General features: G+C 53.3%; 2 protein-coding genes across 7 annotated transcripts in view; both read left to right on the top strand.

Annotated features, from left to right (window-relative positions):
- Positions 1 to 1,893: 1,893 nt before the first annotated feature.
- On the top strand, positions 1,894 to 12,617 carry TMEM145 (transmembrane protein 145). Of its 5 annotated transcripts, none has more exons than XM_066373595.1 (15): positions 1,894 to 2,082; positions 2,814 to 2,888; positions 3,002 to 3,079; positions 3,161 to 3,247; positions 3,340 to 3,441; positions 3,543 to 3,627; positions 3,739 to 3,810; positions 3,919 to 3,987; positions 4,240 to 4,320; positions 4,399 to 4,477; positions 4,626 to 4,719; positions 7,014 to 7,134; positions 11,124 to 11,330; positions 11,817 to 12,193; positions 12,292 to 12,617. In XM_066373595.1, the coding sequence occupies exons 1-15, from the start codon at positions 1,957 to 1,959 to the stop codon at positions 12,370 to 12,372; spliced, it is 1,734 nt and encodes a 577-aa protein (XP_066229692.1). In that variant the 5' UTR covers positions 1,894 to 1,956; the 3' UTR covers positions 12,373 to 12,617. The 5 variants fall into 5 exon arrangements, with proteins under 5 accessions (XP_066229692.1, XP_066229694.1, XP_066229693.1 ...); XM_066373597.1 differs by lacking the exon at positions 11,817 to 12,193 and adding an exon at positions 5,395 to 5,567 and having other exon boundaries at positions 12,292 to 12,616; XM_066373596.1 differs by lacking the exon at positions 12,292 to 12,617 and adding an exon at positions 5,395 to 5,567 and having other exon boundaries at positions 11,817 to 12,194.
- A 416-nt stretch (positions 12,618 to 13,033) lies between these two features.
- The window catches only part of MEGF8 (multiple EGF like domains 8), a 50,388-nt gene continuing 39,648 nt past the window's right edge, over positions 13,034 to 23,773 (top strand). Inside the window, exons 1-7 of one of the 2 annotated variants that reach the window (XM_066373591.1) lie at positions 13,034 to 13,419; positions 13,577 to 13,939; positions 20,964 to 21,127; positions 21,370 to 21,576; positions 22,409 to 22,589; positions 22,670 to 22,758; positions 23,309 to 23,724. In XM_066373591.1, the coding sequence (XP_066229688.1) occupies positions 13,753 to 13,939; positions 20,964 to 21,127; positions 21,370 to 21,576; positions 22,409 to 22,589; positions 22,670 to 22,758; positions 23,309 to 23,724 (1,244 nt within the window). In that variant the 5' untranslated portion in view covers positions 13,034 to 13,419; positions 13,577 to 13,752. Of the gene's footprint in view, positions 13,940 to 20,963; positions 21,128 to 21,369; positions 21,577 to 22,408; positions 22,590 to 22,669; positions 22,759 to 23,308; positions 23,725 to 23,773 lie in introns of both variants that reach the window. The other variant, XM_066373592.1, reaches the window with a different exon arrangement.

Raw genomic sequence — 23,773 nt, 5'->3', positions numbered from 1 at the left:
GGTGAAGAAGGTGCTGACACAGACCCTTGTATTTCTCAAGATAGATAGAAACTTTTTTCTTTTTAAAGATCTTATGTATTGATTTTAGAGAGGAGGGAATGGGGGAGCAGGAAACATCAACTAGTAGTTGCTTCCCATATGTGCCTTGACTGGGCAAGCCCAGGGTTTTGAACCGGCTGCCTCAGCATTTCAGGTCGACACTTTATCCACTGCACCACTATGGGTCAGGTGAGATAGGTAGCAACTTGATAGCAGAGGAGGAAAAGAACATTTGTGGCAAGGGGAACAGCATGTGCAAGGCCTGGAGAGGGTAAATATGGGGTATGGGACCATTTTTATTCAGTACATATCTGTGTGCCATGCTGAGACCTAGAGTGAGTCACATCTGGGCCCTGCCCTTGAGGTACTCCTGGTATGCTGGGCACAGGAAAAATGTGTGTGCAGAAAAGGCAGATAAAGCCTGAATTTGGCTGACAGACTTTTCTTTGGCCTGTGATATGTTTTAAATATTTTAACCAGTTATCTACTGTTACAAATCATACAAATTGCTTGTAAAAAAAAAATTGCAGCCTGACCAGGCAGTGGCACAGTAGATAGAGTGTCGAACTGGGATGCGTAGGACCCAGGTTTGAGACCCCGAGGTCACCAGCTTGGACCTAAGGTCGCTGGCTTGAGCAAGGGGTTACTTGGTCTGCTGAAGGCCCACGGTCAAGGCACATAGGAGAGAGGAATCAATGAACAACCAAAGTGTCGCAATGAAAAACTGATGATTGAAGCTTCTCATCTCTGTTCCTGTCTGTCTGTCCCTATCTATCCCTCTCTCTGACTCTCTCTCTGTCTCTGTAAAGTAAAAAAAAAAAAAAAAAAAAAATTGCATTTCTGGCTTTAAAAGAGGGAAAATCATCCGGCACTGCACCTATTATCTGTCCTGGCAACAATAGGCTCAAGCCAAGTAACAGGCCCCTTTTCATGGGACCCACACTCTCCTTGAAAATGTTTCACACACTTAGGTTTCTTGCTTGGCCACTTGGTTTAGAAAGTTTTTAAAAGTGGTATTTTGAGCAGCAAATCTGCAGTGGAGGGGTAGGGATGAAGCTAGAAATGTTTTGGAAGATCAGGACAATCAGAGGGGCTTAGACACCACTCGAAAGCTTTTCCAGGCTTCCCTATGACCACTGGGAAACTAGGTTTGATACCAGCATGGAGGTGGCTGGACCAGGAGATCACATGGCTGTGGCTTGGCTGAGATCTTATGGGGAGAAAGTGGCAATACTTCAATTTGAACTCAGGCAACTTATTTCAGTCTGCTAGACTCACAAGGCTTCTCTGTTCACAGCAACCCTACTGCATACCCAGGTGAGCAGTTACAGGACAGTGTCAGGAAGGGGAGAATAGTGGTTGAAATTGAGGGCTCTCTGCCACCTCTGTGTTGTGTGACCCAGAACAAGCCGTTTGCCCTCCCTGTGTTTTTGTGGGTACCTCACAGAGTGTGATAGCTGTGGAACGCCGGCAACTCTGCTGGACCCAGTAGGAGAGGGCTGGCATGGATTGAGGATGAGCACAATCAGCAGATGGAGGACTAAATTGAGGGGAGATCAGGACTGAGCTGGAGTTCTGGGAGTTGTGGGCCCTCCAGAGATGGTAATTCGGAGGAGACCGGATTTGTGGGAATGTGAGTTCAGTTCAGGTCGTGGGAAACCAGAGATATCACCGAGACTCCCAGAGGAGAGTACTGGGGCTGGGGCAGGGTAGAGAGGCTGGGAAAGGGGCATCCCCTCCCACACGGTTTGGAAAGGGGCCCAACCGGGCCATCTGAAGAGGTGGGTGAGGACCGCAGCGCCCAGCGGTCCCTTTAATCGGGGGCGCGCGCTGGCCGGCCTGCGCGCTCTCTCGCCACTGTCGCCGGGCCGGAGCGGGAGCCGGAGCAGAGCCGGGGCCGGGGCCAAAGCGGGAGGAATGGAACCCCCGCGCGCGCCCGCTCTGCGCCGCTTGCTGCCGCCACTGCTGCTGCTGCTGCTACTGCTGCCACTGATCCCCAGCGCCCGGGCCAAGTACGTGCGGGGCAACCTCAGCTCCAAAGAGGTGAGCTTGCCGGGCCCTCCCCTACTACCTGCCGGGCCTCGGAGAGAAGGGAGGGAGAGGAGGGGGAAGGGGCTGCCTCGCCCCCCTGCCGCCCCTCCCAGGCGGACCTGAGGAGCTGCGTGGGGTGGGGGCCGGGAGAGATGGGGTACTGGGTCAGGGTTGGGGCCGAGGGGGTCCGTGGGGTTGAGACCAGACTCCGCGGTTGTAGGAGGGACGTTGAGGTCAGAGCTAGGCGGGGAGGGGGGCCGGGTTGAGATAGTGGGAATTTGGGGAGGGGGTGGGGGAGACGCCGAGGTGGTGCTGAAGAGACAGCACTTTTTACTTCGCAGAGAGCCTCGAGTTCACGCTCCTGTCAGGACTGGAAGAGGGCCGTTTGGAATATTGCCCAGCACAGGGGGGTCCCTGGGACTGGGAGTTGATGTGTGGATAACTAGGAGGATGTCGGTCGGATAGTATCTAGGACAGAAGGTGGCCAGGATGGGGACCTTGCCCCTGCCCAGGGTCTTACTGAGGGTGTCCGGGAAATGGGAAAAGTGTTTGAGTGCAGGGAACATCTGAGACAGGAATCCTGGACCCAATGTGAAGGGATGGCGGAAGAGTTTTGGATGTGACTTGTTCTCTTTCCGCTTCTTGGGAAGCCAGGTATTGAAGGTAGAAAAGTTAAGGGTCTATGGAGCCTAGGAGAGATCTCAAAGGACTGGGAACAATGTCTGAGGGGGCCCCTTTTCCAGGACTGGGTGTTCCTGACAAGATTTTGCTTCCTCTCGGATTATGGACGACTGGACTTCCGTTTCCGATACCCTGAGGTGAGCCTTCTCCAGCCACTCCCACCATGAGGCTGGATGTTCCTTTGGCCTCCTGAGGCAAGGGCTACACCAGCTCCCCAACTCCTCCAAACACCAAATCTCTGGGCCTGCAGGCCAAGTGCTGTCAGAACATTCTCCTCTATTTCGACGACCCATCCCAGTGGCCAGCTGTGTACAAGGCAGGGGACAAGGTGAGGGCTGTGAGAAGGGTGGACGGGAGGGGGAGAGGGTGAAGGCTGGCCAGGCAGTGACCATGTTCCTGCTTTCTCCAGGACTGCCTGGCCAAAGAGTCAGTGATCAGGCCTGAGAACAACCAGGTCATCAACCTTACCACCCAATATGCCTGGTCAGGCTGTCAGGTATGGGCCCTTCTGGGGGGCGTGGGCAGGTGCAGAAGGTCAAGGGCCTAAGAACAGTGCAGACAGGCTTCAGCCTTCTTGCTCCTCTGCAGGTGGTGTCAGAGGAAGGAACCCGCTACCTGAGCTGCTCCAGCGGCCGCAGCTTCCGCTCAGTGCGTGAAAGGTGGTGGTACATTGCACTCAGCAAGTGTGGGGTAAGGGGATGTGCTGGCCACCTGGGTCTTTTCCAATCCTTGCCTTCCTGCTGATCCCCTACCTGCCTAGGACCCTCCTTAGGCCTCCACACTCCCCACAGGGAGATGGACTGCAGCTGGAGTATGAGATGGTTCTCACCAATGGCAAGTCCTTCTGGACGCGACATTTCTCAGCTGATGAGTTTGGTGAGCATATGGGGACCCAGAAGCCAAGATCTTTGATGGAGCCCAGAGCTCAGTACCTGCTAAGGGACACCAGTCTGACTGAAGCATTTCTTTCTTCTGCCCAATTGGCAGGGATCCTGGAGACAGATGTGACTTTTCTCCTCATCTTCATCCTCATCTTCGTCCTTTCCTGTTACTTTGGATGTGAGTCCAGCAAATGGTGGGGGGAGATAGGGGGCAGGCAAAGCTGGGGGGAGATGAGCTGCTCTCCCTTCCTGTCTGTGAACAGTCTTCCCCCTACCCTCCTTCTAGATTTGCTGAAAAGTCGTCAGTTGCTCCACACAACTTATAAAATGTTTATGGCTGCAGCAGGAGTGGAGGGTGAGGTTTAGAGTATCTCAACTTTTGAGTGCTGTGAGAAGAGGGACCTGAGGGCAAGATATCTGGGCCTGAGGGAGGAGTGGGCTGGAAGCCTCGGCTCCTGGGTCTCCTAGGAGGTCAGTGGGAATAAATGGTCAAGAATCCTGATGGGGACGGAGGAGGGTTCTGGTCACTTGGATCACAGTGCTAGGGATCAGTGATGACCCAAAGTGAGTTTCTGTCCTTTCCTTCCTCTGCCCATCCTCCCCTCAGTTCTGAGTCTCCTGTTTTTCTGCATCTACTGGGGCCAGTATGCCACTGATGGCATTGGCAATGAGAGTCTGAAGATCTTGGGTGAGAATGATGGGCCAGGGTGGGCACTGGTGCCCCTCTGCCACTGAGTCTGAGCCACCCTTTGCTCCCTTCTCCCAGCCAAGCTGCTCTTCTCCTCCAGCTTCCTCATCTTCCTGCTGATGCTCATCCTTCTGGGGAAGGGATTCACAGTGACACGGTGCCCAGGCTGGGTTGGGAGGGAGTGCTGGGGGGTGGGGAGTGGCTGGGCTGGGGGTGGGTGATGGCAGGGGGGTTGGCCTGGGGTGGCCACCCCCTCCTCCCTGACGGCCCCACCCCTGCCATTTCCCCTCATGGCCTGCTGCCAGGGGCCGAATCAGCCACTCAGGCTCCGTGAAATTGTCTGTCTACATGACCCTGTACACTCTTACGCATGTGGTGCTGCTCATCTATGAGGCCAAGGTGAGTGCTACCTGCCACTGCAGGTGGCAGGCCCTGACCCCACCCTCCCAAAAGTTTTCATGGCTTCTTCCACCTGTCTGCTAGCCCTCCACATTGCACTCCTCCTGGCTCTTGCTCTCTCTCACTCTGTGATTTTTTTACCTTCCCATCTAAGTGCATTCCTCCCCTCTTCCTCTCACTGTGTCACATTTATGCTCAATATCATGACCAAGAGTTCAAGAATCACACAGACCTGAATTCCACTGTGGTTTGCCCACTTCCCAGCTGGCTGAGTGTGTGTGATGGCCCCCCTCTTTGGGCCTGTTTTCTCCTCTGAAAAATTAGGAAGGTCTTACCTACCCCAAGGGCTCCTCTAAGGCTTTATATTACCTTGGCTTTGGCTTCAGCCAAAAGGGGGGTCTGTCTTAGCCTTAGTTTCCCCCTCTGTGAAGTGGGGTGATCATAAGACCTACCTCATAGAATTGAAGCAGATGGAAAGTTTACCCTTGTGGGGCCCATGGTAGATGTATTCTCTTCCTATCTTTGTTACCTTCTCTACCTTTCTATGCTTCTGTCCTGTTCCTTGCTCTTCTGTTGCTTCTGTCCTAAGTATCTCTGTCCCCTGGGGCACCCCGGGGAGTGGAGGGCAGGAATGCAGGAAGCCAGGGCTATGATGAACCCTTTTCCTTGGGTCAGTTCTTTGACCCGGGCCAGGTACTGTACACGTATGAGTCGCCGGCAGGCTACGGGCTCATCGGGCTGCAGGTGGCGGCTTACGTGTGGTTCTGCTATGCTGTGCTTGTCTCCTTGCGCCACTTCCCGGAGAAGCAGCCCTTTTATGTGCCCTTCTTTGCTGCCTACACCCTCTGGTGAGATGTGCTGGGCCCCTAGTATGTCCATGTGTGACTTCACACACGTCAATTAACTTCTGCCTCATTTTCCTCATCTTTTTTTTTTTTCTTAGTGAGAGAGATGGACAGACAGGGACAGACAGGAGAGAGATGAGAAGCATCAATTCTTCATTGTGGCACCTTAGTTGTTCATTGATTGCTTTCTTGTATGTGCCTTGACTTGGAGGGCCCCAGCCGAGCCAATGACCTTGGGCTCAAGCCAGCGACCTTGGGCTTCAAGCCAGCGATCTTTGGGCTCAAGCCAGTGACCATGGGGTCATGTCTACGATCCCACGCTCAAGACCATGACCCGCTGCTCAAGTTGGTGAGCCCACGCTCAAGCCGGCAAACTTGGGATTTTGAACCTGGGTCCTCAGTTTCCCAGGCCAATACTCTATCCACTGAGCCACTGCCTGGTCAGGCTCCTCATCTTTTTAATGGAGGTGGAAATTGTACCTGCCTCAGAGTCACTCTGAAAGTTCAATAAGTTCAGGCCCTGGCCAGTTGGCTCAGCGGTAGAGCGTTGGCCTGGCGTGCAGGAGTCCCGGGTTTGATTCCCGGCCAGGGCATACAGGAGAAGCGCCCATCTGCTTCTCCACCCCTACCCCTCTCCTTCCTCTCTGTCTCTCTCTTCCCCTCCTGCAGCCAAGGCTCCATTGGAGCAAAGATGGCCTGGGCGCTGGGGATGGCTCTGTGGCCTCTGCCTCAGGCGCTAGAATGGCTCTGGATGCAACAGAGCGATGCCCCAGAGGGGCAGAACATCGCCCCCTGGTGGGCATGCTGGGTAGATCCCGGTCGGGCGCATGCGGGAGTCTGTCTGACTGCCTCCCCGTTTCCAGCTTTGGAAAAGTGAAAAAAAAAAAAAATGAAAGTTCAATAAGTTCATATTTGTAAAATGCTTAGTGCCTGACCTGTGCTGGCATAAGGGATAGAGCTTCGACCTGGTATGCTGAGATTGCTGCTTCAAAACCCAGGCTTGCCCCCTGTCAAGGCACATGTAAAAAGCAAAAACTGCAAGTTGATGCTTCCTGCCTCCCCATCCCCTTTCTGTCCTCTCTCTAAAAAAATCAATAAGTAAAATCTTAAAAAAAAAATGCTTACAGACATCTGGCATGCAGTAGGCCCTCAGTTACTATTATCATATGTTAATTCATCCATCAGGTATTTATTGGTTTTTCTATCAGGTATCAGCATGTGGGGTGGGATAGAACAGAGTTTAAGTCAACTAGTCCTTGACCCCCTGAGTTTCCCAGGTCAGTGGGAATCTTGCCTCCCTTTAACTTCTGGCTTTGGAAGGTAACATAATTTCCTTCCAGATTGGGACCCACCTGGAGCCTGTGTGTGTGTAGGGTAGGGGAGTTGGGGTCAGGGGGTAGGTGGAAGACATGGGGCAGTGTCTGTACCAACCCAATTCCTCCACTTCAGGTTCTTTGCAGTCCCTGTCATGGCCCTGATTGCCAACTTTGGGATCCCCAAGTGGGCTCGGGAGAAGATTGTCAATGGTATCCAGCTGGGGATCCATTTGTATGCCCATGGCGTGTTCCTGGTAAGGACAGGGATCTGGAGGGGTGGGACACTAATGGGCAGAGGATGCGTGATGTGCCTGAACTTTGTGTTCTGAAGTCTTGATCCATTTCCTTCACTTCATCCCTCCACACTTACTGAGAGCCTCCTGCAGGCTACTCTACTGTGTTCCCCAGAATCCACTCTCCTCTGTTCCTCTTCCACCTTGTGTCTGGCCTCTTCCCCCAACCCACCCTCTTTCTTTGCCCCCTTCCCCATTCCCATTCCTGTTCCTGACCCTGTGTCCCCAGACTCTCACATTTCCCTTTTGTGTCCCAGTGCCTTCTCCAAGTCCCTTGGTCTTTCCTGTACCCTTCCCCTACACATTCTCCCAAATCTGCCACTCTGTCACAGGCCATTGTTTGGGAGGAAGCAGATGGGGCGGGCCAGGCTAGGGCTCCAGGAGCCTGGAACTGAATGGCATCAGGAGGATACCAGCAGCAAATTTCTTCTTTGCTTTGGTTACATCCTATCCAGCCTTCTGGGTGACAGTTCTTATATTCATTCATTAGTCTATTTATCCGTCCATCTATCCACACACCCACTCACCCGCCCACCCGCCCACCATTCAGTGGACACCTTTCTCAAACCAGCCTGTTTCACCTGACCAGGCGATGGCACAGTGGATAGAGTGTCGGACTGGGACACAGAGGACCTAAGTTCGAGACCCCGAGGACTTAGTCCTTCTCCAGCAGACCACAAGATCTGGCATGAAAGGCAAATAGACATCACTCAGGGCCCTAGCTCCCAATCCCAGGGGTCTCCCCTGTACTCTGTGTAGGAAAGGTACTCAGAGAGGGAGGTAGCCAGGTCCCCTATCTGCAACCCTAGAGCCTGACTTAGGCACAGACTCTTTCTTGGGATTTTTTTTTTTCTTTTTGAGAGAGGCAGGGAGACAGAAACATTGAGCTGCTCCTGCCTGACCAGGCGTTGGCACAGTGGATAGAGTCGGACTGGGACACAGAGGACCCAGGTTGGAAACCCCGAGGTCGCCAGCTTGAGCACGGGCTCACTAGCTTGAGTTTGGGGTTGCTGGCTTGAGCGTGGGATCATAGACATGACCCCATGGTTACTGGCTTGAGCCCAAAGGTCACTGGCTTGAAGCCCAAGGTCACTGCAGTGAGCCCAAGGTCGCTGGCTTGAGCAAAGGGACACTTGCTCTGCTGTAGCCCCCTGGTCAAGGCACATATGAGAAAGCAATCAATGAACAACTAAGGAGCTGCAACAAAGAGCCGCAATGAAGAACTGATGCTTCTCACCTCTCCCTTCTGTCTGTCCCTCTCTGTCTCTGTCACAAAAAAGAAAAAAACAAAACAAAACATTGAGCTGCTCCTGTATGTGCCTTGACCAGGGAATTTAACCAGCAACCTCTGTGGTCCGGGACAACACTCCAACCAACCTGCCAGGGCTTAATTTTTAGAGCAGGGATCCCCAAACTTTTTACACAGGGGGGCTAGTTCACTGTCCCTCAGACCATTGGAGGGCTGGACTATAAAAAATATTATGAACAAATCCCTATGCACACTGCACATATCTTATTTTAAAGTAAAAAAACAAAACAAAACGGGAACAAATACAATATTTAAAATAAAGAACAAGTAAATTTAAATCAACAAATTGACCAGTATTTCAATGGGAACTATGGACCTGCTTTTGGCTAATGAGATGGTCAATGTCCGGTTCCATATTTGTCACTGCTAGCCATAACAAGTGATATGACACGCTTCTGGAGCATGCGTCCCGCGTCACCGGAAGTAGTACTGTACGTGAGCGAGCGACGTCGCGCTTTGTGGTGCCATCACATACAGTACTCCAGGAGCACAGGATGCATCCGCACTGACCACCAATGAAAGAGGTGCCCCTTCCGGAAGTGCAGCAGAGCCAGATAAATGGCCTCAGGAGGCCGCATGCGGCCCGAGGGCCTGGCCGTAGTTTGGGGACTCCTGTTTTAGAGACAAAAAGAGGAAGAGAGAGAGAGCGGAGGGGGAAGGGAAGCATTTGTTGCACTTAATCATGCCTTCTTTTTTCTTTTTTTCTTTGTGTGACAGAGACAGAGAGAGGGACAGACAGGGAGAGAGATGAAGAAGCATCAAGTCTTTATTGTGGCACCTTAGTTGTACATTGATTGCTTTCTCATGTCAGGCAGTCATGCATTTTTTGGTTGCTTCCCATGTGTGCCCTGACGGGGGATCAGACCTGCAACCTTGTTGTTTCTAGACAACGCTCCTAACCAGCTGAGCTAACTGGCTAGAGCCCCAAGTCAGTCTATTCTGAGGCTCTGCAGGAAGTCAGAAAGGGGCAGAGAGAGGAGAAATGCTGAGAACCCACCATGAGCCAGGCTCTGCACCAACAGTTTTCATTTCTACCAGTTCCTCAACTTTCTGAGTAGGCAATGAAATCCCTTTTCCCCACTGAGGCTTAGGGAGTTTAATCAATGCGTCCCAGATCCCACACTTAGTGAGCTACGGGGCTGAGGGTGGGGTGCAGGCTCAGAACGCCAAACACTGTGCCCTTTCTGCTATACTTCATCTTCAGCCAGTTTCATTCCTAAAAATGCTCACATTAGCTCAGCACAGCTCCACTGCTGACATTCCACTACTGTACTTATGGGTTCCAGCTCCTTATTCATTTATTCAGTACAACCTTAGAGGGCCATGCTGGGCTTTCTAGGTATGTTCCTAGAGTCATATCCAGCCCTTGCCTTTCTACCAGACTAACTGGGGAGACATCTCTACATTTCAACCAATATTTATTGGGAACTTATATGTGCCAGACACTGTTCTAAAAGGTATTGGGAATTCATCAGGGAATAGAACAGTCAAGTTCCTGTTCTCATGGAGCTAACAGTCTACTAATTCAATTGAACTTTCTTTGTTTATGAAAATATTCTATGATTTTTTTTTAAGTGAGAGAAGGGAGATAGTGAGACAGACTCCTGTATGCACCCCGACCCACAACCCCCTTCTGGGGCTTGATGTTTCAATCTTCTGAGCTATCCTTAGAGCCTGAGGCTGATGCTGGCACCAATTGAGCTACTGGCTGTGGAAGGGGAAAGGGAAAGGAAGAAAAGCAGATGGTTGCTTCTCCTGTGTGCCCTTGACAGGGAATCGAACCTGGGACAACCATACGCTGTCTATATCCACTGAGCCAAACCCCTAGGGCTGATTTTTGCTAATATAGCTACTATACACATATGGCCATTGAGCACTTAAACACAGCTAGTGTGACTGAGAAACAAAAAATTTAGTTTAATTTTGATTGACATAAATTTAAATAGGCACAGGCCCTGGCCAGTTGGCTCAGTGGTAGAGCGTCGGCCTGGCGTGCAGAAGTCCCGGGTTTGATTCCCGGGCAGGGCACACAGAAGCGCCCATCTGCTTCTCCACCCCTCCCCCTCTCCTTCCTCTCTGTCTCTCTCTTCCTCTCCTGCAGCCAAGGCTCCATTGGAGCAAAGATGGCCCCGGGCGCTGGGGATGGCTCCTTGGCCACTGCCCCAGGCGCTAGAGTGGCTCTGGTCACAACAGAGCAACGCCCTGGAGGGGCAGAGCATCGCCCCCTGGTGGGCGAGCCGGGTGGATCCCGGTCGGGCGCATGCGGGAGTCTGTCTGACTGTCTCTCCCCGTTTACAGCTTCAGAAAAATACAAAAAAAAAAAAAAATTTAAATAGGCACATATAGCTAGTGGTTATCATACTGCACAGCACAGGACGTCAAAGCTTAACTAGTCAGTGATAACTCTGCGGTCAGGGCTCTAATGCAGGAAGCATCGGCAGAGTAAGGAGTTGTGGTGGAGGAAAAAGTTCAGAGCCCAAGGCATTGTGAGAGCCCACAGCAGGTGCCTAAATCTGTCTGAAGGGTTGCATGGGAGCGTGGGACATTCCAAGTAAAGGGGAATCTTTGGGACTCCATGTTTATGGAGAAAGCCTGAGCCCTCGACAGAGCTTCTTCAACTTGTACCTGATCCCTCGCCCAGATCATGACGCGCCCCTCAGCGGCCAACAAGAACTTCCCCTACCACGTGCGCACCTCGCAGATTGCCTCGGCCTGTGCCCCCGGCCCCGGACGGAGCGAATCCGCGGACAAGGCATTCCCGCAACACGTCTATGGGAACGTGACGTTCATCAGCGACTCGGTGCCCAACTTCACGGAGCTCTTCTCCATCCCCCCGCCCGCCTCCTCCGTAAGCCCCGCGCTCCCGGCGCCCGAGGAGCTGCTGGCGCCGCCCCTGGAGTATCTGACCCCGCTCCCGGCCCCGCCGCCGCCCCCCTCACCCAGGCGCCTGAGCCCACCCCCTGCCTTTCGCACCCCTCGCGCCCCGACGCCGCGCCGTGACCGTCCCCCGGCGCCCGCGCCCACCCTGCCAGACTGGGTCCTGGCGCTGTTGCGCACGCCCCCGCAGACACTACGTGCGGTGCCCCCGCCGCTTGCCTTCCGCAGCTCGCCCCCGCTTCCCCCGCCGCCGCGGGAGTTCGCGTTGCGCACCCCGACGCCACCCCTCGAGTATCTGGCCCCGCTGCCAAGGCGCCCCACCACCCGCTCCTTCCCAGAATGACACAGGCGTCCACACCTCGGGAGAAGGGTCCTCTGGGGGAGAGGGACGGGCCTTCGGGGCCGCATCTGCCCCCCGTGGGTCTCGGACGGCCTCTGACCCTGACCCCCCTCCCAGGCCGGGAAGCAGGTGGAGGAGACGGCGGTGGCGGCGGCGGCGGCCCCAAGGGGCCGCGTGGTGACCAAGGCCGAGCCCGGCGCGGCCTCCCCGCCCCCTCCCGCTCAGTTCCCCAAGGTGGCCGACCCGAGCTGGGATGGCTCGACGCCGCCCTACCAGCCGTTGGTGCCCCAGACGGCGTCGCCGCACACCGGCTTCACCGAATACTTCAGCATGCGCACGGCCGGGGGCACCGCACCCCCGGTCTAACACCCCTGTCCACCCTTGCCCCATGGGCCGCGCGCCGGGCCCTGGCCGGGCTCTGGACCCCTGCTCTATCCCGGCCCCAGGCTCGGCCATCCCAGGCCTTCCCGACCTTCCCCACCCCGCGTGCCCAGGTAGGGGTGCGCGGTGTCCTGCTCCTCCCCCTACCCCCACCCCCGACCCTTGTGCCAAACGGTCCCGCGGGAGCCGCTCTCCCCGTCCCCTCCCTCAGCCCCTGCCCCGAGCGGCTCCGGATTCTGGGCTCCCGCTGTTCCGTGACCTCCGGCCCCCTGGCCCCCTCCGAGACCTCTGACCCCGTCGGATCCCGGAACCAGAGAGGATCGCCGGGACCCTGCCTGTGGGACGCTCCAGGACAACTCCGCGACCCCGTGCCACTGCTCCCAGGACGGATACTGTGAAGCTCATCTCGACTCTGAAAACTTCCCTTGGATCTCTGTGACCTCGGACCCGTGCTCTGCCCACCCCCATCTCCATCCCAGGGACCCTCCCTCAGGTCCCCGGCAGAAAGACTTTTTCCCTTCTTGCCAAAATAAAGAAGATTCGTTTTTATCTATAAGATGGCCTCTGTCACATTGATGGCGTTCAGAGATGGGGCTGAGAATGAACCGTTCCAGGTTCGGTACCTCAGTGTGTCCATCTGTGAAATGGCATTTCGGGAGAGGACTGCATAACCTAACCTTTATGATGACCCAGAATCTGAGAACACTGAAGATATGAATCATCATCTAGCCCTCTTACTACACGGTTCCTTTATTTTTACCTTCTCTTCCCCAGTCAGAGGTAGAGGCGCCCTCCAGTGGCACACACTTTGCTCGGCCAGCGACATCCCAAGTTTGGTTACGATTTTATTAATGCGCATGCGCAATTCTCTCTTCTCAGGTCATGCTGCGCATGCGTCTTGGAACAAATGGGCGGGGAAGTTCCCGGAAATCTCCCTTTGTGGAGGGGTGGGGTTGGGTGTTCCTCAGTCCTCCCAGGGCCGCTCTTACCTGCAGCTCCGAGACTTCTCGCCTCCTCTCCCAGCCCCAGTCTTCTCTCAGCGGCCGCTTAGCACCGCCCCCTCGCCCACCCAGCGGTTTTCCCGGTGCTGCTCTGGCCCGAGTGTCTCCTCATCTCTGTGATCTGGCCTATCCAGCTCTGGAGGGAGGCGCGGGTGGGTGAGCAAGGGAATGATCCTTTGCTGTCCAGATCCGAACACCTGAGGATGGGTTTCGCCCCCGGCTGGAGTTTCTCCCGGACCATCCCGGCCTGGCCCGGCCTGGCCCGGCCCGCACTCTCTATGGATGCCTTCGCCCGGCTGTAGGGCCCTTTGGCCCCTGGGTACCCTCCCATCTCTAAGGTCCGTTTCGGTCTGCAGTGGTCCGTGTAATTGCCGGACACCGTTTATGGAGTCCGCCGCCTATGTGGGGCCTGCGTCTATAAGAGATTCCCACGGTCTCTAGGGGTCGGCCCCATCCATAGCGACCCCATTTACAAGGCCTATAATGGGTTTCTAGGGCCCACCCCTCGACTTCCAGAGCCCGTCAACAGCGGCAGTTCCCTTCGCTGGGACTGCGACTCTTGGACCTTCCCGCTCTACAAGGCCATGGCCTGTCCATAAAGGTCGCATTTTCAGGGCCTCACATCGGTAGAACGTCCGCGCTGTCTGCAAGGGTCAGTGCTGGAGGCGGCGATGGCCCTGCGCCCGGCTCTGGCTGCGGCGCTGGCTCTTTCCTTGGCTGTACTGGGGCCGCTGTTCCCTGGGGCCCAAGCAGGGGATTGCAAGGGGAAGCGGCAAGTGCTGCGGGAGGCCCCCGGCTTCGTGACGGATGGTGCGGGCAACTACAGCGTCAATGGCAATTGCGAGTGGCTCATCGAGGGTGAGTGGGGTGGTGGTGTGGGTCACACACCCAGTCATTTGCTAATTCATTCATCTGTGCACTCATCCATTCACCACATTCCCAGAGCCCGGATCTGTTCCAGGCCCTTTGCTCTAAAAGGCAGCCCACCTGGGTCCTGCCCTGCAAGACCTTGAAGTCCGATGGGGAAAAGTTGCATCCAGCCTCAGATGGACAGTTACAAGCTAGGAGCATCAGTGAGGGGTATTATAAATAATTGTTAGAAACTTGAACCACTTTGCTTCAAATTTGGGTTCTAGGTTCTTACTAGCTTTGTGAATTTGGCAAGGCGGCTTCTTTTCTCTGTGGTTCAGCTTCCCCTCCTCCCAAGTGGGTATAATAGTACCCATTTCATAGGGTTGTTGGAATGAAATGAGAACAGGCTTTTTAGAATTCTTTTTATTTATTTTTTTAGATTTTTATTTATTCTTTTTTGAGAAGGAGGAGAGAGAGAGAGAGAGAAGGGGGGCAGGAGCAGGAAGCATCAACCGCTAATGTGCCTTGACCAGGCAAGCCCCCGGTTTCCGGCCGGCGATCTCAGCGTTCCAGGTTGACACTTTATCCACTGCACCATAACAGGTCATACCAAGAATAGGTTTTTAATATTCCTGGCAAGTACATAGTATTAGGATTATACTATTGTTATTATTATTATTTTTTTAATTTTAGTTTGGAGCGAGAGAGAGGGACAGACAGGTACAGACAGGAAGTGAGAGAGATGAGAAGCTTGTTGTAGCACTCTAATTGTTCATTGACTGCTTTCTCATACCTGCCTTGATGAGGGGCGGGTGCTACAGCCAAGCCAGTGACCCCTTGCTCAACCCAGCGACCTTGAGCTTCAAGCCAGCAACCTTTGGGCTCAAGCCAGCAACCATGGGGTCATATCTAACCACGCTCAAACCAGTGACCCTGCATTCAAGCTGGTGAGCCTGCGCTCAACCCAGTGGGCAACCTCGGAGTTTCAAACCTGGGTCTGCAGCATCCCAGGTCGATGCTCTATCCACTGTATTACCACCTAGTCAGGCTACTGTTGTTATTTATTTATTTATTTATTTAAATTTATTGATTTTAGCAAGAGAGGGCGAGGGAGAGAGAGAGAGAGAGACAGACAGACAGGAACATTGATATGTTCCTATATGTTTCCTGACTAGGGATCGAACTGGCAACCTCTGTGCTTCTGGATGATGCTCCAACCAATGGAGCCAGGGCTACTGTTGTTATTTTTAAGGTACTTAATTTAAAGCATTTTCCAGTCATTCATGTGCCAGATATTATATTTGCTTCTGGGACATAGCAGAGACCAAGGCAGTCCTAGCTCCTTGATGATGACGATGGGATCCAGTGGAGCAGACAAACACATTAATAGACAGTGACAGTTCTGAGTGGTGGGTACTGTGATGGAAGAACCACACAGGTGTGAGGGATCCCAGAGGAGGTGCCTGACCTGGGGACCTGGGAGAACAGGGTGGGCCTCCTGGAGGAGATGTCTGAGCTGAGACCTAAAGGACCAATAGGAATCAGCCAGGAGGAGGAGGAGAAAGAGCAGTCCAAAAAGAGGAAACAGCCTGTATAAGGGCCCCAGCCCTACTCTCATGGGCTCCAAGTCCAGTAGGGGAAACAAACTCAGCCCCAAGGGGTGGGAAACATGTGACTTAGCCTGGACAATACCTGTGACCAGAGACTTGTGTAGGAGGGAGCAAAAGGGCATTCTAGGCAAGTAGAACAGCCCATACAAAAGCCTGGATTCAGGAGGGTATGGTGCTTTTGAAGAAGTAAAAATGCAGTGTGCTAGAACACAGAATACAAGAAGATAAACCATGAGCCAAAAGCTACAGAATTGAGGGGAGACAGGATGCAGGCCTTTTTTATTTTTCACCTGTGTCCTGAGGGCAGTAGGGAGGTGGAAGACAAGTCCAAAGGCAGTCAGTGGACAGAGAGTTCCAGGAAGGCTTCCCTTGGCAGGGAATATAGGAGCTGGCCTCCAAGGAGAGGTGGGGGTCCTCCAGAGGAGGTCTTGGGCAAAGGACAGAGGTACAACAGGACTTTCCTTTGCAGGCTGCAGAGCTTGGTCTTTAACCTGGGACTCTGCGGAGCCATGCAGGGGTTTTGAACAGGGGAAGGGCATGATCTAATTTATGTTTTATGTGTAATTTATCTGTGGCTGTTGTGTGGGGGTATGGATGATGTTTCTTGAGCATGTGTGTCTGTTTCCAGCATGGGGGCCATTTCTGTTTAGGGAGTGAGAACAGAATGGGAAGTATGTGTATCTCTTGGGGATATAAATCATCCTCTGGCCTTGAAGAACCCCAGCCTGGACATAGTATGCTCAGGTTTGAGACAGAAGGAGGTGCAGAGTTAGGTAAAGAAGCCTATAGGAGAGTGAGAGAACATTGTTGGCGGTCACAGAGAAGCCACTGGAGCAGGGTTCTGAAGCATGCATACATGCATAGGAGTTTACTGGGTGAGAAAAGGGAACAGCCTCTGTGAAGATGAAAGGGGTTGGTGTGTCTCAGGAGCCACATATAGGTTTGTCTGGTCTGGCTGGACTGTTGGCTGGAGGTGAGGAGGGCACCAGAAGCAGGGGAAGAAGGGTTTTTTTGTGTTTTGTGGGGTTTTTTTTGTATTTTTCTGAAGCTAGAAACGGGGAGAGACAGACAGACTCCCGCATGTGCCCGACCGGGATCCATCCGGCACGCCCACCAGGGGGCGACGCTCTGCCCACCAGGGGGCGATGCTCTGCCCCTCCGGGCGTTGCTCTGCCGCCAAGCAGCCAACCCGCCAACCCCAGCGCCCAGGCCATCTTTGTTCCAATGGAGCCTCGGCTGCGGGAGGGGAAGAGAGAGACAGAGAGGAAGGAGAGGGGGAGGGGTGGAGAAGCAGATGGGTGCCTCTCCTGTGTGCCCTGGCCGGGAATCGAACCCGGGACTTCTGCACGCCAGGCCGACGCTCTACCACTGAGCCAACCGGCCAGGGCAGAAGAAGGGTCTTGAATGTCACGCAGAGCAGCTTGGCTTGCTCTTGGTCTTGAAGGGGAGCCACAGAAGGATTTTGATCAGGAGTGGGGCTTCACTTTCAGGCTGATTGGGGGCGGACTGGGGACCTGATGAGTCTTGCAGGAGAGGATGAGTTCTGAGTGGGGCCAGAACTAAAGAGGTGAAGAGGTACAGAGAGTACTGAGAGGTGTTTGTGAAGTTTCACCAATGAGATTTGGGGACCAACTGGCTGGATGTTGAGGATGGAAGGAGTCTGGGAGATTTCCAGATCACTTTTGATCTGCTTTTCCCAATGCCTATCGCCTCTAAGAACCAACATGTTCCCCTGTCTATTAAAGAAATAAGCCCCTGAACCACTTAATCTTTTTTTTTTTTTTTTACAGAGACAGAGAGAGAGTCAGAGAGAGGGATAGATAGGGACAGACAGACAGGAACAGAGAGATGAGAAGCATCAATCATCAGTTTTTCGTTGCGACTCCTTAGTTGCTCATTGATTGCTTTTTCATATGTGCCTTGACCATGGGCCTTCAGCAGACTGAGTAACCCCTTGCTCAAGCCAGCAACCTTGGGTCCAAGCTTTGCTCAAACCAGATGAGTCCCTGCTCAAGCTGGCGACCTCGGGGTCTCAAACCTGGGTCCTTCTGCATCCCAGTCCGACGTTCTGTCCACTGCGCTACCACCTGGTCAGGCTTGAACCACTTAATCTTGTACAATGTTCCGATTTCATTGTACCCAGTCTCATAACATCCTCATGAATAAGAGGCTTTTGCTTTTGAAAAGCAGAGTTTGTGGCTGGATCTTTGTTTAGAATGGCATGGGGGGTTGAGCCCATGTTGGGTGGAAACCGGAGACCTTGAACTTAGGGAGGAACTTGGGGAAGGCAAATGGTTGAGCCTGCCTCTGGCAGGCATTTAACAAAGATGTACTTGTTTTGAGCTTTATAGTTTGGTTGAGGCTGGTAATATTGAGAGTTCTTGTCTGGTCTGGCTGTATGGTTTTTCTGCATTCCCCAGACCACGGTTCGGGGTCTATTGTGATGTTCACCAGACATGGTTAGAGGCTGAGGGAAGGCTGCCAACTTTAATATTTTCTCTTTTGTGCATTTCCTCATTCCTTTATCCAGGATTTCCTGAGCCCCTGCTCAGTGCCAGGCTCTGTGCTGGGCAATGTTGGAGAGGGACCTCAAGATGAGTTAAGCCCAGGCCCTGCCCTGTGGGCCTCCTAGGCTGTAAGGGAGATAGACATGGATACAGATGGTCCTGGCCCAGAAGAATGAAGGTTAGAGTGGGAAGTGAGAACTCCTAAGAGTGGCATCTAACCGAGCCAGGGGGTTATCAGGGAAGGCTTTCTGAAGGAGATGGGGAAGTTTTCTGGCAGGAAGGGAGAATGTGCTCCAGACAGAGGGAAAACCATGTGCGCAGGCCCAACTTCCGATAGACCTGCAAGCAGTGAGGTGATGCGAGGCAAGGTGAGACTTCAAATGTCAGATTAGAAGGCTTGACTTCCTCCTGGAGATGGTGGGAGCCATAGAGGGCTTTTGAGCAGGGGAGGGCCAGGACCAGATGTCAAGTTGGGAAGATCAGTCAAGGATCCATGTCAGAGCAAGATGGGAGGCTGAGAGGCCAGAAAAGGGGCTGATCAGTGGTCCTGGTGAGAGGACAAGGTCTGGGCTGGCACAGTAGAGTAACCATTTCGAATCTCCACACCAGCCTTGGTGGGTGGGAAGATTTTTCCCCATTTATAGGAAGGAAACTGAGGCTTAGAGAGGCCATGGCAGTGGCCCAAGATCACATAGCTAGTGAGTGCTTGATGAGTATCTCCAGAATGCCAATGTGTCTACCCAGGGGCATAGGGGAAGGGGCTGGTCCACGGCTTTCTAGCAGGTCAGGAGCAGAGCTGTAACCCAGGTCTAGTTTCCCTAGCCTAGAAGACTTCCCTGAGCCCTTAGTGTGAGATGTGAGATGAGAACCTTCTGGAACCAGGACCTAGAAGAGAGCAAGAATACTCCTAGAAAGAGTGCGAGTAGTGGCACTTAGGAAGTTCTAGGCCCCATTAAACACTTTATGGGCATTATTGCCTCTCAGGCCAGCATAGTCCTATGTCAGCCGGGGCTGCAGTCATCTGAACACTCACTCACCTGGGCTGGTCATCCAAGGCAGCTCACACTCAGCGCTGCCAGTTGATGTTGGCTATCAGCTGTGATGCCTACATGTGGCCCCTTCATGTGGCTTTGGCTCTTTATAGTACGACATCTGTGGTCTGAGAAGGAGCATTCTACACAGTCCAGGTAAAAGCTGCAAAGCTTCTTCTGATCTAGCCTCAGAAGTCCCAGGATGCCACTTTTGCTGCTTTGTATTGGTCAAGCTAGTGTCAGAGGTTGTTCCCAGATACAAGGGGCAGTGCATCAGCCCTCACCTCTCAATGGTAGAACTGGCCAAGAAGTGTGAATCTACCCTAGTACTTCATTTTACAGATAAAGAAACCAATTCAGAGAGGTTAGGTGACTTGCTCAAGGTCATACAGCTACTAGCTAGTAAGTGGCAGAGCCAAGATTTAAGACCAAGCAGCTAGCTCCAGAGTCTGTGCCCTTAGGTACCATGATAAACAGAGAGGTGAGACTGTAGGTACAGCAGTGGGGAGCTGTGGTGCTCCAAGGATTGGCCTTTGTCCAGGGGGGAGAGGGGTCTCTTCCCTAAGAGCTCTGTTCAGCCTGGAACAGGGGACTCTCACAGAGGCCCTTTTCTGTTGGGGTATATGCCTCTCTGCCTGGCCCGGGTCCACAACCCCCAGGCCTGGGGTGTCTGGAGCTCAAGAAAAAATGGGAATAGGCCCTGGCCATGTGGCTTAGTGGATAAAGTGTCCCAGCAGACTGAGGTTTCAGGTCCAATTCCCAGTCAGGGCACGTGCAAGAGGCACCCAAAGAGTGCACAACTAAATGGAACAACTAAGTGGAACAGGGAGTTTGATGCTTCACTCTCTCTTTCTCTCTTAAATCAACAGAAAAGTTAAAAAAAAATACTGTATTTCCCCATGTATAAGACACACCTTAATTTTGGGACCCGAAATTTGAAAAAAAATGTATTACATAAAGTTATTGATCTCAAGTTTTATTCATCATAAGATTAATACAACTCCTCAGCACTATCAAAACTCCCATCCATTAGCTTGTCCACATCTGTGTCTGATGATGTCATTGTCTTAATATATTGCCTCATCCTCAGTTCCGTCTATCCGTCTATAGCATTTGAAATGCCACACTTCCTTTTTTTTTTTTTTTTTTTTACAGAGACAGAGAGGGATAGACAGGGACAGACAGGCAGGAACGGAGAGATGAGAAGCATCAATTATCAGTTTTTTGTTGCGACACCTTAGTTGTTCATTGACTGCTTTCTCATATGTGCCTTGACCATGGGCTTTCAGCAGACTGAGTGACCCCTTGCTCGAGCCAGAGACCTTGGGTCCAAGCTGGTGAGCTTTGCTCAAACCAAATGAGCCCGCGCTCAAGCTGGCGACCTCGGGGTCTTAAATCTGGGTCCTTGGCATCCCAGTTCGACGCTCTATCCACTGTGCCACTGCCTGGTCAGGCTGAAATGCCACACTTCTTAAATGCAAGTAAAAAATCTACAACCACTGTATAAGATGCACCCAGTTTTTAGACTCCAAATTTTTTGAAAATGGTGCATCTTATACATGGGGAAATATGGTAAATGGGACCAGCTCTGTAATTACTGGGCTGGGCTTCCTCTCTGGGTAGGTCCATTTTGCCTGAACAGTGTGAGGTGTTCAGCCTGATCTTAGGAGTCTTTTCCAGGCCTCATAGTGCAATTCCTTGTCTGAGCTCTGACTTCCCTGGCCTATGAGACCAGGAGCCTCTCCAAGGCAGGGCCCAGGTTGGACTCATCTTCGGACATCTTCATTGTGCAGAGCAGGGCTTGGTGTTTGCAGGTGGTTTGCATGGAGGTGTGGGGAAAGGGTCCACATCTGAGCCTGGCCCTTCTGTTTCTACCGCCCAGCGCCAAGCCCCCAGCACCGGATCCTGCTGGACTTCCTTTTCCTTGACACGGAGTGCACGTACGACTACCTGTTCATTTATGATGGCGAAACCCCACGAGGGCCCCTGCTTGCCAGTCTGAGTGGGAGCACCCGGCCCCCACTCATTGAGGCTTCCTCAGGCAAGGTTGGTGGTGCCAGGCTGTGGGCTATGGCTGGAGGATATTAGTGCATTATAATGCAAGGGGGTAGATGCACACAGGGAGGGACAGAGAGACAGCGGGAGGGACATGGCATCAGACAGAAGGACATAGGGAGAGAATGAGGTGGAGAGAGACAAAGAAAGGTAGGGACCTGCAGGGTGGAGGTGGGGCAGGAATGGACTGCCTCCCTGTCCAGTTCCTGAACACTGCCCACCTGTGCCTACAGATGCTGCTGCACCTCTTCAGCGATGCTAACTACAACCTGCTGGGTTTCAATGCCTCCTTCCGTTTCTCCCTGTGCCCTGGGGGCTGCCGCAACCGGGGGCAGTGCCAGCCCCCTGGGGTGTGTGCCTGTGAGCCTGGTTGGGGCGGCCCTGACTGTGGCCTGCAGGAGTGCTCAGCCTACTGTGGCAGCCATGGCTCCTGTGCCTCGGTGAGCCTGTCCTTAACTGTGTCCCCCTGGGGTCCTGACCTGTGACCACACCTGCTGCTCCCATCTCTTGGATCTAACTCTGCCCCGGTCTGACTCCCACTGCACCCTACCCTCTGCTATGACACTGACCCCATACCAGCGACCCTGCTCTTATCCACAGTACTGCCCTCTTATTCCAGATCCCACCCTATATGTTACTGCAACCCCACCCCACCTTCACTTGGGGCCCCTCCTCTGCCTGAGCCCACTCCTGTTCTCATCTATAACCCACCTCTCACCTGTAAACCCACCCTGCTTCCTCTTGCTAGGCTTGACTTTATCCACCCATCTAGCTATTCTGTCTGGCCTTGGGCACCCCCAGCCATGATTTTGACTTTTAGCCACTGACTTTGGTCCTAAGGCATGTGTATCCATCTTTGGGACTGGATCACACCTTGAGTCTGCTGTGCCTTGACCTCCCCAGATCCACGCTCTTCTAGCTCAGACTGACATTGACCTCACCATCTTTCTTTGCCAATCTCTTTTCTTTCTATTTGTCCTTTTTCTGAGTCTTTTATTTTTCTCTTGGTCTGTCTTCTTTTCTCCACCTCTCTGCCTCTTCTGGTTGTGCCTCTTTTTCCCTTTTTTCCTCTGTCTGTTGGTCTGTCTCCTTCCTGTCTCTGTCTCTTTCCTTTTGCCTCTGTCTCTTTTTGTTTTTTCCATTCTCTCCATTCCTGTTCTTTTCTCTCCTTCTCCCTTTCTGCCCTGTGTGTCTCACTCTGGCTCTGGCTCTCTTCCCCCTGTCGCCTGTCTCTTTCTCTTTATCCCCTACCTTGTGTCCCCTTCCCCCCAGCCCCTGGGACCATGCCGCTGTGAGCCTGGCTTCCTGGGACATGCCTGTGACCTGCACCTGTGGGAGAACCAGGGGGCTGGCTGGTGGCACAATGTGAGTGCCGGGGACTCTGCCTTCTCAGCTCGTGTTGGGGCAGCGGGTGCCTTCCTGTCCCCACCGGGGCTGTTGGCCATTTTTGGAGGTAAGCAGATGGGGTGTACATCTGGGGTCTGGAGGCCTGGTAGCTTGTGGCCAGGGTTTGAGACCATCCACCTTCCACAGGCCAGGACCTCAACAGTGCCCTGGGTGACCTTGTGCTGTATAACTTCTCTGCTAACACCTGGGAGCGCTGGGACCTGAGTCCTGCCCCGGTACGGACCCCACCTCTGCCCTGCCTGGAGGTGCCTGGCGTCAGTCATTCCCAGCAAGGGCCTCCCAGAGCCACCCCTTCAACTCTATAGTCCCTCCAACCCGCAGCTTGATAGGGAACACCTATTCCTTCGTTTCTGCTTTTTCCATCTTGGATTTTCTTTTGTCTTCTTTTATATTTCTTTCTGCATCTTATCTCTCTAGTCATCTCGTATCTCTCGGTCTATCTCTCCATTTTTGTCTGACTCTTGGTCCTTGTGCCTCCTTCTGTCTGGATTGTAACTCTGTTTCTCTCTGTCATTTCTCCTTCTATTTCCATCTCCCTGACTCTGCCCTCCTTATTGTGTTTCTCTGTCTCCCCTCTGCTCTTATTCACATGTGTCTGTCTTTCTGAGTCTATTTCTTTTTTTTCTCTCTTTGCATATCTCTGCCTTTGCCTCACATTCTGCCTGTCTTTCTCTGTCTCTGCATCTCTGTGTCTGGCGCTCTCTGTTATTCCGTGTGTCACCACGATTCCCACTCCATTGCTGTCTCCTGGTCTCTCCCTCACAGGCTGCCCGTCATTCACATGTGGCCGTGGCCTGGGCCGGCTCCCTGGTGTTGATGGGCGGTGAACTGGCCGATGGCTCCCTCACCAGCGACGTGTGGGCCTTTAGCCCTCTGGGTGGGGGCCACTGGGAGCAATTGGCACCACCTGCTTCTAGCCCCTCGGGGCCGCCAGGCCTGGCAGGTCATGCAGCCGCCTTAGTGGACGACATCTGGCTCTATGTGTCTGGTGGCCGCACCCAGCACGACCTCTTCTCCTCTGGCCTCTTCCGTTTCCACCTTGACAGCACCAGTGGGGGCTATTGGGAGCAGGTGATGCCAGCAGGTGGGCGGCCCCCTGCTGCCACTGGCCACTCCATGGTGTTCCACATACCATCTCGAGCCCTGCTGGTTCATGGTGGACACCGGCCCTCCACTGCCCGGTGAGTAACCTGCCCAAAGGTTTTGCTCTGCAGAGCCAGGCCTAGCCCA

This window comes from Saccopteryx leptura, chromosome 3 (assembly GCF_036850995.1).
Source record: "Saccopteryx leptura isolate mSacLep1 chromosome 3, mSacLep1_pri_phased_curated, whole genome shotgun sequence".
In the NCBI taxonomy this organism is placed as follows: Eukaryota; Metazoa; Chordata; class Mammalia; order Chiroptera; family Emballonuridae; genus Saccopteryx; species Saccopteryx leptura.
Note: the sequence above shows the minus strand (reverse complement) of the source record. Positions and strands in the feature narration are given on the sequence as shown.